Source organism: Watersipora subatra, chromosome 10 (assembly GCF_963576615.1).
Source record: "Watersipora subatra chromosome 10, tzWatSuba1.1, whole genome shotgun sequence".
NCBI lineage: Eukaryota > Metazoa > Bryozoa > Gymnolaemata > Cheilostomatida > Watersiporidae > Watersipora > Watersipora subatra.
The window spans coordinates 27,147,800-27,165,489 of NC_088717.1; the positions used below are offsets into that span (position 1 = coordinate 27,147,800).

At 34.8% G+C, this 17,690-nt stretch overlaps 1 protein-coding gene and 1 long non-coding RNA gene across 2 annotated transcripts in view; one reads left to right on the plus strand and one right to left on the minus strand.

The window, feature by feature from the left end:
* The window catches only part of LOC137406931 (HORMA domain-containing protein 2-like), a 60,229-nt gene extending 47,590 nt beyond the window's left edge, over positions 1 to 12,639 (minus strand). The window contains exon 1 of the mRNA XM_068093533.1: positions 12,531 to 12,639. Coding sequence (XP_067949634.1) covers positions 12,531 to 12,572 — 42 coding nt within the window. The 5' untranslated portion in view covers positions 12,573 to 12,639. The remainder of the gene's footprint in view (positions 1 to 12,530) is intronic.
* Positions 12,640 to 14,826: 2,187 nt separating this feature from the next.
* Positions 14,827 to 17,451, plus strand: LOC137405616 (uncharacterized). The gene is made up of 3 exons (XR_010979786.1): positions 14,827 to 14,937; positions 15,277 to 15,415; positions 17,357 to 17,451. It is a non-coding gene; the product is annotated as an uncharacterized lncRNA (long non-coding RNA).
* Positions 17,452 to 17,690: the final 239 nt, after the last annotated feature.

Here is a 17,690-nt window from a genome sequence, read left to right on the forward strand (position 1 = left end):
ATGAAGAGTTAACTCTATTGCGTCTAGCAATAGAGTTAACCCTACGCATGCGCACATTGCGTGTTTCGGTTTCTATTTAACTTACAACTACAGGTCGAACGTGCTAAGCTGTAAATTTTTTGCTGCATTCAGAGGTTTTCATGAATATCCATAGATTTGGAGGCCTTTGATGAACCAACAACTTGTGGTAAGTAATGAGTTTTTTTCAAAACCATTCACTAAATTAGTTGAATTTTACTTTAGTTATTTGGTAAAACGCAATATTCATTTTTTCCATCCCTACCGCTTCGTTATTTGTTTTAGTGTGAGAGAGAGATTTTTCATCATGAAGGAGGCACAATGACTGCAAGGGTGGTAGATGTCATTCTTAGAAAATCACCAATCATTCAGGGAAGTCTTGAAATTGAAGTAGAAGTGACTGCAGCTGCTAACGAGAAGAATATATCTGTTTTAGAAAAAGGAACAAAACTGCCTTTATGAGCACAAATTTTTGGCCAACCGGCAGAACTTTGCAATAGTAAGCCACGAGGAGAGTTCTCATGATAACTTCCTTACCAGCCATGTAGTAGCGAGAGAATCGCCTTTAACATCTACTCAAGACAGTGACAGCGATATAGAGCTGCTATTACCAAAATAACTAGTCAGAGAGCACAATTACACACTAGTATTCACTTATCAAGAGTACCAGTTTAATGTTATTGCTAGACAACCGCCATATGGACTAATCTGTTTATATTTACTCCATTCATCGTTTATAACATGTTATTTGTATTTCAAATATTTCATTTGTACACTCAAGTTTGTAATAAATTATAATATATTTATACATGAAATGAAATATATAATATAATCATGTTTGCTGCAGCGATATCAAGGAGTTGTTGTTGATGAAAGGGTTTAGGCTGACTGGTTGCTTCTCTGCCAATATTCTTGCCTTGATGAATATTACAACTTGTCTCTAGTTTTCGTAATCGGAATAGGTTATATTTCATTCTCAATCTGCAGTAAACACAAAAAAGAAAAAGTATTAATAAGTGTTAAGGAAGTACAAAAACAATAGCTGAAGTATTTAATGAAAGCGATCAGTTTAAAAAAAAAGAATTAACTAACGCAGTTAACTATGGAAAAACGTATCTGCACTGCAAATCAACTACATACCATAATGTCCAGACCAGAATCATTATCATCCTCAACTACGGTATTAGAGATTGATGGAGTTGATTTCAATGTCAAAAGACTGTAGGAGAGACTTCTGCGATGACGAAGCCAAGCCGAATAACTTGTGAAAACCTTGAATAATTTTGTAAAGAAGTTCGATGCAATGACAATAAAACTCGAAGCCTCAGCGATGATTTTAAAGTTTTTGAACTCGGCTACGTTTAGAACTTCTGCCTAGCGGCTATTTTTGCGATGAAGCCATTCTGCATATCTTGTGACAACCCTGAATAATTTTGTAAAGAAATGTGATGCATTAGCAATGGGGTTAACTCAAAGCCCCAGCAATGATTTTAAAAAGGTTATGCAACTCAACTACGTTTAGTATTTATGCCTAGCGGCTAGTTTTTAATTTTGAGGCAGTAGTTATTCTCCCTTGTGATTAAAAATAGAACTAATTTTTTGCGGAATTCAATAATTCGCGGAATTGACTGTTCGCGAAATCGTGAATTTTTATAACTATCGAATATTTTCATCCTGTAGGGTATACTAGCTTATTCATATATTGTATCTGTACTCAATCGATTTTTGGTTGCTCTATCAGAGAGGGGGTAAAACCATAGCTCACTCAAACCAAAAATTGTGGCTTTTTACTAGACTGCATATTTAGAGGGTTAAAAAAGAATGATAAAGCATTTCCAAGTACAGTCATACCTTGAAATACAAGCTTAATGCGCTCCGAGACTGAGCTCGTATGCCAATGCGATATTTCCGGTATAAAGTATTTAAATACAAGTTAATTAGTTTCCATACTATGAAAAACCACCTAAAAACAAAATATTACCATGGGAAAATGTGTTTTTAACAGTAGTTATTCAGTACCTACGCTCATAAAGTGAAACAATCACCTCTAGTGGTTGATCTGCATAAAATAGTAACATTACTATGTACAGCACTGTATGAGGTTCTCACCTTCAAAAGACTTAGTAACGGCGGTGTGAGAGACTTTACAGCAACCCATTCGATCCACTAGAATTTTTGAGACGTTATGTAATATAACATAAACTTTGAACTTAACTTGAATCAATTTAGTTCATTAAACATGCACTTGAAACTAAGTTTTAATTTTTTGCTAAACTTAACTTAAATTTCACCAGTGTCCTAATTTCTTATTATCTGTTTGTGGTTCAATGCTTTTGGCCTCGCCATCACTACCCTAGGACACTTATATTTCGCTAGTATTTAGTTTCGTGAGTAGCACACAGAGTAAAATTTCGCTGCAACTTATTTTCGCAGCTCTGAAGAGTGCGAAAATATAGTGATGTGAAAATAAATACAGTGGAACAAATAAATTAGATTCCTCAGGTCCGGTCCTCTAGTAAAAAAAGTTTTTATATTTGCGACTAGTTTGTATTTGTAACCCGCAGGTATAAATGTATGGCAGAAATCGATAATTCAACGTGATCGCTTGCTGCCATTTGTTTCTTGGACTATCAATGACGTCTCGGTCCTTTCCGTCGTGACCGATATAGTACCAATATTAGATCTCAAGTATTTATAGCAAGCGATGGCCATGGCACGTTTTGAGTTCACAATATTTCAAATTTAAAAAAAATCAAATACAGTACATGTCTCATAAAAAAGAAAATAGATAACAACCAACATCACAACCAGAACTGTATAACATGGTTGGACCTGGTGAGGGTTGTTATAGGTTTTGGTTGGCAGTAAAATTCATCACTACAATAAGTATTATTTAATTGTATGACTTCATCTACCAAACTTTCATCCTCATCAGTTACAAATTCGGTGACTAAACTGATATCATCATCTTCTTCGTTTGTCTTGGCTTTTCCAAAAAAAATTGTTATCTTAATTTGCTTTGCCATGCTGCTCATTTGGTGTATTAACGAATTTACTAGAAATTTCCCAATGAGCTCAATCACACACAAAATTATCTGCATTTCTAATATCACGATTTTGTTGTGGATATCAATGAACTACAGGGCCGTATTCCCTTGGACAGCTGGCCGGCTAAGACGCCCCAACTTTTTAGGAATTTCATAGTCCAACGGCTATAGAAAGGTTTTTATCGCTGTAGAATATCACTTTATTCGAAGCCATAGATACAAACATCAACTTTTAGTAGTTCTTAGGCGTCATTATTATCTTCATCAGCGGCAAAATATTCTTGTTAACGACTTTTATAAAGGTTTGCAAAATATCAAGTTTTAGCAAACATCTGCTTGCCCATATCCTACTTAATGAACTTGAAATAAAATCGGCAAAAATGATCTTTGTTAAAACGCTTAAAAAAAAGATGTCTTCTTTCTGAGCTTTTTAACTGCATACAAGTTTTGCCTGTTTTAATTTTAAAACGTTTTGTCAGTCACATCAGCTAAAACAAAGCAAATCTCAAAAAATAGAAAAATGTTGATACTTGCCAATAAAATTTTTTAAAACTTCACGTGAGAGGCCCGGCTGAGGCCTTACATAAGAGAAACCTGTTGGGAGCTTACAGCACCCCCCCCTCCTTCTCCACACCCCAGATGTTCATAACTAGTCGTCTAACATTAGCCCCCGACTTGCAACCAGTGAATACAGGCCTGTGTAGAACATAGCTATTTAATTTCGAATTTTCGCTAGTTCGTTATGATAGTTTAGTTTCGCGCATGAATTTTTCGCGTGATGATGACTCCGCGAAAACGCGAAAGTTAGATGCCGCGAATACTTAAGTGTCCTAGGGTATAACTTTTAGTCGACCTCATGGAAACTTTTTTTAAACTGATGGGATGAGAAAGAGTGATCGATGATGTTTTTGTAAGTGGCCTCTCGAATACCTGGACATTTCATGGCTATCGAGAACCCGGTCGTATCCTTAAGGTTTCTCATATCTCAATGGACGACTTGCTCGAAATTTTGCTTGTACATTAGGCACTCCTACAACGTAAATAATCCGTTTCAGGATCGCTTACGTTATACGGAATCTACATTATAAGAACAGTAAAATACATATAAATTGCTTAATCTGTTTCAAGATTTTTCCAAACTCATTCTTTTGGCCATGCAAAAAGGAAAACTTGACTTAAATCTTTTAATTTGTAGGCTGTACCATAACTGCAGTATTATTGGTTTGCATCGACAACCTTTCTCCTTTTTATGATCAATCTCACTGGTTTTATAGACCATGATTTTACAACAAGTTGATGGGGACTACACATTTTTGACGTTCATTTACACTGATTTTCTTATTTTTTCATAACAGCAAAGTCTATTCTGCAAAATAAAACAAATATTTTTCTAGTGTACAATTTAGCAAAACAACAAAATCTTTTTACTATAAAAAGTGATTCCACCTGGTCGCCGTCTATCTTTATCCAGGGGTCAAGGATGGGATAAATAATAATTTTTGAAGATACTCCAACTCGTGACATTCAGATTGGTAGACACCTGCACCAATTGATTGCATTAAAGTATTTTCAAACGATTGCGCATTTATCCTACTTTCTGTTTTGACGTCGCATTTGACGATATATTACAACAAACTAGAATGTCGTGAATGTTATATATAACAGATGTAACGCTATACGCGCACATCGTTTTTTCTTCCGCAAGTGCAGCAAGATAAATAAACATTCAAATCAAATTCGAAAACTCGCCCAGCTTGACACTTTACGCTATATGGAATTTTTTACATAATACGAAGCAAAAACTTCATATAAATTTTTTCTGTTATCTGGAATTTAGGTTATCCGAGGTATACGTTATAGGAGCATTCTCTGTATCTTGATTTTCTCGCATGCTAAGGCACTCATATGTCGAGGTATGACTGTATAGAATTCACACTCAATATCAACTGCTGTATCTACATACATGCTATCATGTTTTCATGAATTACAACTGGAAGTCAACAGTATTACTCGGGAGTCACATTACAAAAAGACTTGTTCTGTAGTAAATATTTAAAAAAAAGGAGTGTATCGACAAACACGAACATTCATTTATACACTCTAACATTTATTTATTTTACTCTAGTGATGGGTAACCGTGGTAAAAAAATTATACTCAATAATCAGTTCGCAGAACTGATGCATTAATACATTAATAATTTTATGCTATTTCAACCAAATACAAATTGTTATCAATACTTTCATATTCAAAGGTGTACAAACAGATTTGCTGTATTTGCACAATATTGACTAGTGACATCTCTAATGCTATATAATTATACTGTAATGCTCAGTTTTTGAGCTGAATTTACTGAAAGCTGCCTATTAAAAATCCTCTTTTATGAAAGCAGAGCATGATGACTTTTGATAATAGCTAATATTTACGGGCAAGTTTTTATACTTTCAGTTTATGTAATGGAGGAATTTTGTGCTAAAGCAATTTACACATAAACCTAATTTGCAGCTGGTTTTGTTCAAATATAAATTGGTCATTGGCATGTTATGCTGCTGATCATTGTTTTGGTTATGCCATTTCCCACTCCAAAAGCAGTTCTCTAAAATTTGTAGGATGTAGCTAATTCATGGAGATATGTGGGAAGCATTCATAAAGTTTAGTTTTTTTGCAAAGGTTTTGTTTGTGACATATTAACTTACCTATAATATTTAAATGCGTTTAAACATATTTGACAGTAATAAACCACATTTTGGTGCTATTCTGTTGAATTTAGATACAGTGGAACCTCTACTTACGAAAAGTTATTTACGAAATCTTCAAGTTATAAAACATTGTTTCATACAAATTCTGCTTTGACTTATGAAAGATACTTCTAAAAAAGGATTTTGCACTTTGGCTCATTTCTTAGTTTTGTCATTTGGTCAATTCCTTTTCCAAAGGTACGACTTAAGAAGCGTCTCACTCAGTTTCTTTATTTAGTGAATGTCTGTAAATGACCAGTGATTTGTTTTCAACTGTTATAAAATTTGGAGTTGTCATATATTGAATAGAGAGGACAATTTTTGTTTCTAGCAATTTAATGTTTTTTTTGCATGACAGTTTTTTTGTTTATATAAATATTTTTACTTGCGTCTTTATAAATACATGTACTTATTTTGAGCAAAACAACACCAAGACAACAATGCAACACCCATTTCTTTTGGGTCTTATCTTAGCCTCGTCTGGACGACCAACACCGACGGTCAACAAACCAACTTATCATTCATAGTTATTCGCTATTTCTCCGGTTTTCTTTTTCCATTGTCAACTTTTTTTATTGATTATGTAGTAAGTCAATTCTAACAAGCATTTGTTACAAGTTTTAATTATCACATGTATTTATGATGTTATATCTGAGTCTTGTGGAGGCTTAAGACAAATTGAGGAACTTTTGTGGTAAAATTAACTTTTTAACTTACCAAACACATTTTTACTGGCGAAACGGACTCCAAAACGAAATACTTCCATAAGTAAAGGTTCTACTCTACTTATAGTTTTGCTCATATTTTATATTTGTTGTGTATTTGCAACAGCACTTTCCCAATTTATATTGAGTGACTGAATGTTATGATTTTCTCTTGTGGTTTGTAGGTATTCTTTGGTCACTCTCTTGTTTCGAGGTTACTGGATTTTTATAATTGCTGGATATTACAGCCATTCAAAATGTTCAAGAGTGAAATTCTCCATGGCGCTTTATGAAGGCACTTGAATACTTCTCTCATATAAGTTGCACGATGTCATACCTCACATTTTACTAATTCATTTCTAGAGGCGAGAACAAATAGATGGTGCTAAGACAACTGAGTCTCAACTCCTGGATGGAATGGTATCCACAACTGTTTGAAAGCTTGAAAAGATGATAAAATCAACTATGTAATATATTATTGAGGTCTAATGCAACTTCGTTTGAACCATCTATGACAAAAAAGGGTGACAGCAGTAGGACGTATTTCCCAAAAAGTGGAGCTGGAAAGGATGCAAGCACTTAAAGGTAACAGAGAAGGTAAAATTTTCAACAGGATGGTATCTGTATTGTAAGACCAAAAAAGTAAGGAAAGATGTGCATCTGCATTGCTCACGATGCTCATCACTAAATTTGGTTGATATTACTATAAATTGCTTCTTAGTGCATTTTCCCAACTTTGTCAATGAAAAAAAAGTTCTAAAAGCTTTTTCCATCATAAATTTTGTTGATAATTTGCCTTCCACTTTAAAGAAGACACTACAAAAATTGTTCAAAAAATAACGAATGGTTTAGAGAACTAATTCAGCAATTTCAGTGTTATTAAGATGGAAAATAAACCATTTTTTCTGTAACGTTCACACCATTCAAGCTATAAACTGGAAAAAAGTTGAGCACTGGTGCCTTGTATAATGGCCTGGGGCTATTGATTTCTAAAGTGTAGCAAGGGCTTAAATACAAGTAGCATTTGTACCCTGTACCACGTCATGTCATTTTTGGAAACCAAGTATTTTAATATTAAACAAAAGGCATTGGTGATAGCTTGGGTTTGCAACAAATTTCATTAATGCTTAGCTGGATGCAAGTTTGACATCAAAACAATCACAAACCAGGTGTGCTCATTTTGGGGGAAAACGAGTTGACAGTCCTTTCAAGAGTGCAAGGATTCCAGTTTACCAGGCTGTCAAATGATTCCAAGATTTTATACCCTCCAATTCTTAGAGTGCATTAAATGTTTGAGAAATAGAACATGTGCAGAGAGAGCAGTTAAAATAGCCCTTAAAGCACATAAATTACATAATTTTTTTATTGTAAATTTAATACATTAGAGTCTTGGCTTTCGTATGAGCTATTGTTTGCCATGGTGTGACAGACATTGGTTGGTGTTTATAGGATTTCCCCAGAGCTCTACCGCGAAAAAGTTTACTGGCATAGTCTCGAAAATTGTGACGTCACAATTTTCATATTCGTTGTTGTGTGCTTTTACTGCTTATTTATCAACTACGAAAGTGACGATAATGACGCTAGTGGCAGACAAAGGTAGGACAACTCCAGAGAACGAATGAAGATGACAAAGCAATCAGTGTCATTAGTTCTCCATTTACATATTATTTCTATAAGTACCTCAGACTCCAAGAACCATACTATATTTTCCCGATGATATTATGCACTAGCTCTTTATTTTTAATGCGATGTTAAGGGTGACGACTGAGACTAATTAATTTCAAGCATTGCGTGATCTCGCGAAAGTGTGATTGACATTTAGTCCTAGGGCCACGCAACCAACCGCAGGTCATAATTTAATCGATGTGATTTCATTACCTTTATCAACGACAGTACATGTATTGAAGCATAATTAATTAACCCAGAACATGTGTTTGTATTGGTCGGCGTTAGCACGATCGCGGGCATTGTTGATTATCTAGAATCTTAGTTTATTATTAGCGCTCTCCGGGTTTAACAGCACCGATTGTCACAGAAAAACGCAGCCTCAATAGCAGCGAAAGGGATCGATGACCTAAGGCTAAATGAGAATTATGACGCCACATTTTGAGTACCTGAACCTAGTGGGTTTTTTTGCAGGACGTACTTTTGACACCCCATTTTTCATAGTTCTATTATTCTGTGTGTATTGAATATAGGCTCATTCGAAAGCCAAGACTGATGTATTGAAATATATAATAAAAAAATTATGTAATTTATGTGCTTTAATAAAGAATGGTAACTTGTAAGCATCACGTCGCAACTACAAAGAGATTTCATTAGAATCTGGATATTCTCCTTAACAGCCACTTTTCAATCGGGCCTCAATTCAATGGGCATTTACATTTAAAATGACAATGGTGAATTGAAAATTTATTAACAAGGAGATATTGCCTACAAGACAAAAGTCCCATGCAACTCTTGCAGTAAGTTCGAATTGTCAAAAATGATATGAAGAAACCTGTGCTAGATAAAGTTGGTAGCTCTAATGAATGTGTGTGTTATTGACCAAAAAAACACCATCTGGCGTTGCGATAGAGTTGCGTTGTTTATAATGTCCATATGCCGCGTGAAATGATCAGCGATGAATAAAATGAAGAGAAGGTGATGGCGTCCAATCCTACTGGCCGAACCACTTATATTTTTTAAAAGCAACAAATTCAATTGCTTATCAAGTGTTTTGACAGCTATTTTTGAAAAAGCATCAATCAAGTGAACAATTGTTACTTTACCATTTGCAACACTTTCAAATAAGCTCATTTTAGATTGATCTAGATCAAACAGTCTAGGTTAAAGCCAGGAAGAACTGTAAATGAGCTGTGACATTGGCTATTCGGGGATCCCAGATGAAAGCTTTCTGTAAGGTGCTGTCATGGTGAACTAGATCAGTTGTAGCAAGCCAAGTACCGAAGTGGTTTGACTTGTAGATATAATATGTATATAAAACCACAATGGTATTTTACAGTTTTAGTTTTCCTTTGCCTCATGCCTACTTTCACTTATGTACAATTTATAAATGTGTTACAGCAGAGCGTCGCGATCAGCACCAAAGAGACCAACTCCACGGTCATTGGCATTACCGGATCGGGCTTTCCTACCATCAGAGAAGGCTGAGTCACCAGTGAGACGGGTCAGTTGCCTGAGCAGTGATCAAAAAAGGGGTGGAACCTAACATAAGAATGATCGCTATAAAAGAAGAACACTATCGTCCAGGAGAGCAGCGCAGGCTCCCCACATAATGTTACTGTATGCACACACTTGGCTTCATGTATTTATATATACATGTATATATTTCTAATAAAATATATATTCTGGCGAATACACTCGGTGTGTTATTTATTACTTGTCTTGTGGGAAATAAAGGAACGGGCAGTTTTCTTTATAGATTGTAGCAATCTTAGGCAACACTTTGGTGACGGAGCTGGTAAAAATTGGTATGGGGTTACAAGTGTAGATGGTTGAGATATTGTTTATATTTAATGTATCCAACAATACCAACCGTAGAGTTTAGCAAACTCATCCGTTAAAACTTTGTGGTCTGAAGATCAGTGCACTCATCACAAGTTGTTCTCTAGATGGCTGAATACAGGCAGCAATTTTAGATCATGGGATCAAAATTGGCTGATTTTGATTGGCTAAACTAAATAAATGACAAATCTTTGAAGTAGAGAGAAGTCTCAGCTCTTCATTTCAGTTTAACTTTTGTTGACAAGTAGAATAAAGGCAGATATATAGCAACCAAACTGCAGTCTTCACCAAATTTGAGAACTATAAGAACTTAACGAAATTTACAATTGTCATGGCATACCTTTTCACTCGTCTATGTGTATTAGAAATATATTTTCTGCAACTTGATCAAATGAATGCTTCCATCAACTAATTTTTTATGGTGTCTGTAAGCAGTTAAATACATAATTATTATTCATAATTTATCTTTGCTTTTAAATAAATATTTTAGAATAAAAAGTAAATAAAATTATAACAAATTTAAATGTGTCAGGGCCCATGTAATAAACCATATCTTAAATTACATTGCCATGTTATTCTTTGACATTAACAAATTAAAAAATAGTTGAACAAATTAATTTTTTTAGTTTAGATACTGGTTAAATGACGATTTGGCACTATGTTTATACAATAGCAAGCTAATAATACTTAAAGGTTGACTTGCAACAAAATTCAAATTACAGTTATTTGGTATCAAAAGATTCACCATGTCTTACTCTGTTATGTTGTAGGTGCCAAATATGTGGAAATGTGATTACTAGCTCTTAAAAGCTCAAAAACGAAAAGCCGCTGTAGATTGGAATCTGTTTATTTATCTGACGTAGTCATTACAGTTTGGTTATTGTCTTGTCACGTGATTTTCTCACGTGAATTGAAGGGCCTATAAAAAGCTCAATATAAAACTTCTCGTAGCACTAGTTTATGACAAACACTTTTTGGGTTTTACCGAAGACCCGTATCAATTATAGATGCTCGCTACCTTTTAGTTTTGTTTCGGCGTGATCTAATCGTCAAGTCGTAATTTGATCATGTGACCCAATACTTCGCAAATAATTTTTGCAGCACTTTTCGATTATCACAGGTGACCAACAGGCTCGTCATGATTATCAGACCATGATATGTACTCCTTCGAAATAAGGTTATAAAATTTAACGAATTTTTACGGTAAGTTATAAGATATCAGTGCTAAAAGTGACAGCATTAAAATGACGATAAAACAGACACGTAAGAACAATAGGCATGGTTTTATTGAATGCGTGATGTATATTTGTGACAATATTTCGACGAATAAGGTTGCATGAAAGTGTAAACAGAAACCATCTTGTAACAACTACGTCACATTTGAGCCGTTTTGGAAAGAGAATCCAAACTACGGCGGTCTCGTGTGGTTGCGATTAACTGTTCGTTTTTGAGCTTTTAGGAGCTTGTAATCGTATTCCCACATATTTTGTACCTACCACACAACAGAGTAAGACATGGTGAATCTTTTGATACCAAATAACTGTAATGTGAATTTTGTTGCAAGTCAACCTTTAAGATCAATTTGAAGCTGAGGTTCAAAACTTTCCAATAATGTACTAATTATGGCAGCAGCTCAGTAGTAAGGAAGATATATGTACTTGCAAATTACTAAAAACAGACAGCCACAAGGAGAGTGACAACTTATTAGCAATTAAACTGCCAAGTGTTAGCATTCGAAACTGTAAAAATACTGTAATAACTATTCAATGATATAAAAACTTGGTAATTTTTTGTTGCAAAATATCAATATTAAATAGCAGTCTCAAAGAAAATCTACTAATTTAAACACCTACAGGAACTCCCATATTTGTTGATAGATTTATAATAAAAAATATACCACATCGGATTGGCGAGATTGTCCTTTGTTGAACTATTTACAGTAAGTGTCTATCGTCATACGCACGTACGTCTACATTTCATATAGCCGATTGAATACGTATACTATCGTTTAGTATACCAGTTTATTATTAAACCTCAAACGGAACGTTTACTCCACGTAAACCTGTTGAAAGCTACATATAAACAGAACCTAACGAATAATATACTCGTTTATACAAAACATACGATAGTACCGATGCATTATTATCATAATCTTCAATTACATAATATTTGATGATAAATTGAACTAAATGATCTAATTCTAATATAATAATAGCTTTGTATCTTGTGAAAAGTGAAACTTTAAATCTTTCAAATGAGCAACAATGTGCCACTTAAAAATACCTGCAATAATCTTACAATTTAAATAAACTTTTTCGTACTAGTACTTCCCACCCAACAATTAACTATTTTGTTTCATGGCTAGACTCGGTAACAACACGTCGGACTACTCCCTACTCAGCTAATGCTGACTGACAAGACAAAATCTTCCATGCTGACACGCTCTGCACGTAATTTGAATTAGTTCATACAATTAGGAAACAATGAAATAACTAAAATATTTATAGCAATATTTTACCGTAGTTGATTGAGATCTCACGCGTAAAGCAGTGACTGACATAACGAGTTCTTAGAATTACCAAGTCGTGGCAAAACATGTAATGGCAAAACAACTTGTTCGCTGCCGCCGATACGCTTAATATAGTCTGCTGTTTCAAATGCGCGGTTTCGTTAAATCAAAACTTGTCACATTTTGCAAAAAAAAACGTTTAAAATTCATCATCGTAATTCTTCTTTTATTTTAATAACGTAATTTGAATTAAAAAAAAACTACATGCAAAACTATATAAAAAAAACCAATGACACAACGGGTTGCGCGCCAATTTATACATGGGCGTTTTAGGTACGTATACATTTTATACATAGGCGTTGTCCATGACCATGATGACGCTAGCTCAAAGGCTTATCGCGATTAGCGTTCAGTTTGTAAGAACTCGTTAAAAAAATTAGTCATCTGTTTATTTTACTGGAAGTGAGTTATATTTTATTTAATGAATTGAACCAAATAAATACTGTAAACAATCTGTAGACAAAATACGGGAAAATGGCGTAACATTGTAAGGGAGGGTGAGGAACGTTGCACCAAAAAATGCATTTTGGCTACGTTTCACTAAAATATTGAAATATAATTTAAATAATCACATAGGATGCAGAAATATGTTGTACATATGCAAGCCAAACGCAAATTCTGTTGGTTTTATAACTTGTATACTTTGGAAAATATCACAAATGTACTAACTGCATAGATAATTGGTGTGTCAACGTGCCTCGCTAGAGATACTCTGGGTATCAAAGTTTAGACATTGACGTCATAGCTAATTAGCCGTGGCGGCGGAAATGCCACGCCTCCAATTATTAACATATTACTGAGACATTAACTTTCACCTTCCAAAAACCCACTTCAAGAAATAGCTAGGGTTACTTATCTACAACAATTCTACTTTTCTATTCTTTAATTTGTTGGTGATCTCATATATTAGAAGTTTTCTTCTCCTAAATGTTGAAAACAATTCCAAAATTGTATACCAAGTAATTGGTAAAATCCGTTGCTTGAATAATAACTATTTTTTTAATAATTGGCCCAAAATTATTAAAATTTACACTTCTTTGTTAGTTTAGACCCATGTAAAAGTCCTCCAGTCAATATTTATTTTTTTAGCACTGGTTCTAAGCTTCAAAAAGTGTTAAAAAAATTCAGCTAGATGCAAGCTATGATATATAGCCCCCAGTGGGGTTGTATATCATTGAAGCAAGTGTATGCAAATTTTTTGAACGTACGCCGCTACCGAAAGTGACGCTTTATATAAAACGATGTTTACATGATTGTCAATATTCTTCTATGCTCTACTCAGGAGGTACGTTAAAACCAGAGTCATTGAGTGTAAAAGTTATGCCAAGCTAGTAACGCAAAAATTTGACCACTTGACTATATACAGTCATCTTAGTTTCACTTATTGTACTCAAAGTGATATATTTATTATATCACTTTGATTGAACTGTTCTATTGGAATTTCAGTTATTATTGTGGAAATTAAGGGCTGTTAGTTCACCCAGCCTCATCTAAACCTTAAAAAAATTTGATTATTGGAAGGCTAAGTCAAAACCATATTTTAAAGGGCTGTTAGTCCACCCAGCCTCATCTAAACCTAATTTTTTGCACCTAAGCAAATTTGTTTTGTTCATGTTTGCTTTGACATATAATTACAATTATTTTGAGTAATATGTGTTTATAACATTTTCTATTAGCAGGCTTGCGATGATCATGCAAGTAAGTATAGTCAGTGGAAATGTGTTTAACGAGTGCTGTGATTTTAATTTATTCTTCTGGATGGGACTTAACCATTGCCTCTCTACATCAATAATTCTTCTGTGTGTCCTCTTTCACATCTAATTTGCACACTTTGCTAATCCTAATATGCACAACTTAACAGAACTTATCACTTGTATAACCACCTTCTGATTAGGTATATGTGGGTATATGTGGGGCTGCATATCATTGCTTCCACTTATCAAAACTTAACTAAAGCACCTAGATATACTGAGCTTGCATTGACAAAATTATTTCATTTTACTTTTAATGGAGATGAGTACAACTAGCATTAATGAAGATGACCAGGATATAATAAACACCCTGAAGAGAAAGATTTCTTCAGTAGAAACTCAGAATGCTAAGGTATAAGACTTATGTAGGTTTTATAAACTATATTCGATACTGATGTGTATTACTTGATGTTTGATGTAATGGGTATATATTAAACTGAATTTACTATTTTTGTGTCAGGTAGGAAAGAGATGCTTTGATCTTTGCAAGAAGCTCAAGCAGTCGGAGTCAGCTGTAAGTAAGTTGTTTAATGAGGATCAGCTTGAAGTGCTTCGACGAAAGTCTACAAGAGGACTTAAATGGAGCCCGGGAACCATTAAAAAAGGTCTGCAACTAAGATTTGCATGTGGTTCCACAGGCTACAACATGTTGCTTGAGCAGAATCAACCACTTCCTTCTCTTAGAAGTTTAGAACACTCCAAAGACATATGCAGAGAGTTCCATTTTCATATGGTGTACTCAAGGGGGTGTTTGAGTGGGTATATGAAAGTTCCGTAATTACAGACTAAGATGTGGTGCTTTGCTCTCTAAAAAACTCATGTTGATTAAATCAAAAATGCCTATTTAAAATTGTAACATTGTCTTTGGCTCAAATGTGAAATATTATTGGTGCGACTAAAGGGCTTTAGTGGTCACAGGTTGAGAAAATGTCTCTCTTTGATAGAGATTGCTGCCTCACACTAGATGAGCTGCAGATTACTCCAGCTAAAGAGTCCGATCGAGGCAGCGGAAGCATCATGGGTGATGTAACTTTACCTGGACACAAAGGAAAGCCACACATGGGCTTGTTTTCAAGTTGGCAGGTATAATCTTAGGTCTTCGAATTATTAATGCAAACAAGTAAACAGAAATCATGTTGCAAATCGTTTTTTAAGTCAGTCATAGAGAGTATGTACCTCGGCTGTTTAGGCTAGCTTGCAAGTCAGAAGTCGCAGGTCAATATATGGAATTTGATTTAAGTCACAATTGGTGACTCGTTTTGGTTGAACTCAAGTCTGAAACGTCAGAAATCACGCTTTTATTCCTGCTATTTTAGATATGTTACAAATTAATTAGTTTACTAAAGTTTATTAAACAACTACAATGAACTCGGATAACTCTCCCTCGGATATCTCGAACACATGGTTAACTCGAACGGAATTGTTTGGTCCGTTCCCACGCAATGATAAATTGCTTTAGATAACTCGACCTCAACTTCGTTAACTCGAACAGTTTTTTTGCCCAACGGCTACCGAGACGGTTGTTATCGCTTTAGAATATCGCTTTATTCCAAGCCAGGGAGATAAACAACAACTTTTAGTAGTTTTTAGGCGTCATTATTACCACTATCGGCAAAATATTTTCGTTAAAACGACTTTTCTAATGGTTTGCAAAAAATCAAATTTTACCAAACATTCACTTGGGGATAGCCCTCCGCAAGCATGAAAAACCCAGGCAACCTGCAGATAAACTTTAAAGGTTGACTAGCAACAAAATTCACATTACAGTTCTTTGGTATCATAAGATTTACCATGTCTTACTCTGTTGTGTTGTAGGTGCAAAATATATGGAAATGTGATTACAAGCTCTTAAAAGCTAAAAAACGAACAGTTAATTGCAGCCACGCGAGACCGCCCTAGTTTGGGTTCGCTTTCCAAAACGGCTCAAATGGGACGTAGTTGTTACAGGATGGTTTCTGTTTACGCTTTCATGCAACCTTATTCGTCGAAATATTTTCACAAATATACTTCACGCATTCAATAAAACCATGTCTATTGTTCTTACGCGTCAATTTCATCGTCATTGTAATGCTGTCACTTTTAGAACTGATATCTTATAACTTACCGTACAAAATCATTAAGCTTTTTAACCTTAGCTTGAAGGAGTACATATCATTGTCTGATAATCATGACGAGCCTGTTGGTTACCTGTGATAATCGAAAAGTGCTGCAAAAATTATTTGCGAAGTATAGGGTCACGTGATCAGATTACGATTTGACGATTGAATAATGCCGAAACAAAACTGTAAATTAGCGAGCATCTGTATTTGATACGGGGTCTTCGGTAAAACCCGAAATGTTTGTCATAAACAAGTGCTACGATAAGTTTTACATTAAGCTTTTGATTGGCCGCTCAATTCACGTGAGAACATCACGTGACAAGACTATAACCAAACTGGAATGACTACGTCAGATAAATAAACAGATTCCAATCTACGGCGGCTTTTTGTTTTTGAGCTTTTAAGAGCTGGTAATCACATTTCCACGTATTTGACACCTACAACACAACAGAGTAAGACATGGTGAATCTTTTGATACCAAATAACTGTAATGTGAATTTTGTTGCAAGTCAACCTTTAAGAAAAATCAGAAAAACTGGTTTTTGTTAAAACGCTCAAAAGAAAAATATGTCTTTTGTTTCTGAGAGTTTCAACCGCGATCAGGTTTTCCTTTTTTAATCTGAAACCGTCCTGGCAGTCACATCACCTAAAACAAACAAATGAATCTCAAGTAATAAAAGGAAAATATTTATACTTTCTGATAAAAATTGTTAAAACATTACATGAGAGGTCCCTTAACTTGCAACAAGCAATCAATGTTTTTGATTTATATATAGTTTGTATATGTACTGATAAATGCAATAAAACATGCACTTGTGACAGTGTTCTCATAACTTGAACGTTCGGATAACTCGAACACTTCCTCTCGGTCCCGTGAAGGTCGAGTTAGCCGAGTTTCACTGTATTAATGTTTCTATGTTTGCAGGGATGGTAACAAGGTGGAAAAAGGTAGTAGCTTACTACTTTACAGGTAATTCTGTGCGAGGAGCTGTTTTCAAGCCGATCATCGTGGACATTATCAGCCATGCTGAGAGCATAGGGTTACATGCGGTATCTGTTACCTCAGATATGGGTCCCTCTAAGCAAGCTATATGGGCAGCCTTTGGTATTATCATTAACAAGTTTTGTAAACCTTGCACAAGTGTTACACATCCTAGTGATGCTAGCAAACATCTATATTTTCTTGCAGATGTGAATATATATATATGTTGTTTGCAAACCCTTGCCCAACCAATTCTACTGCATTTGAATATGTGTGT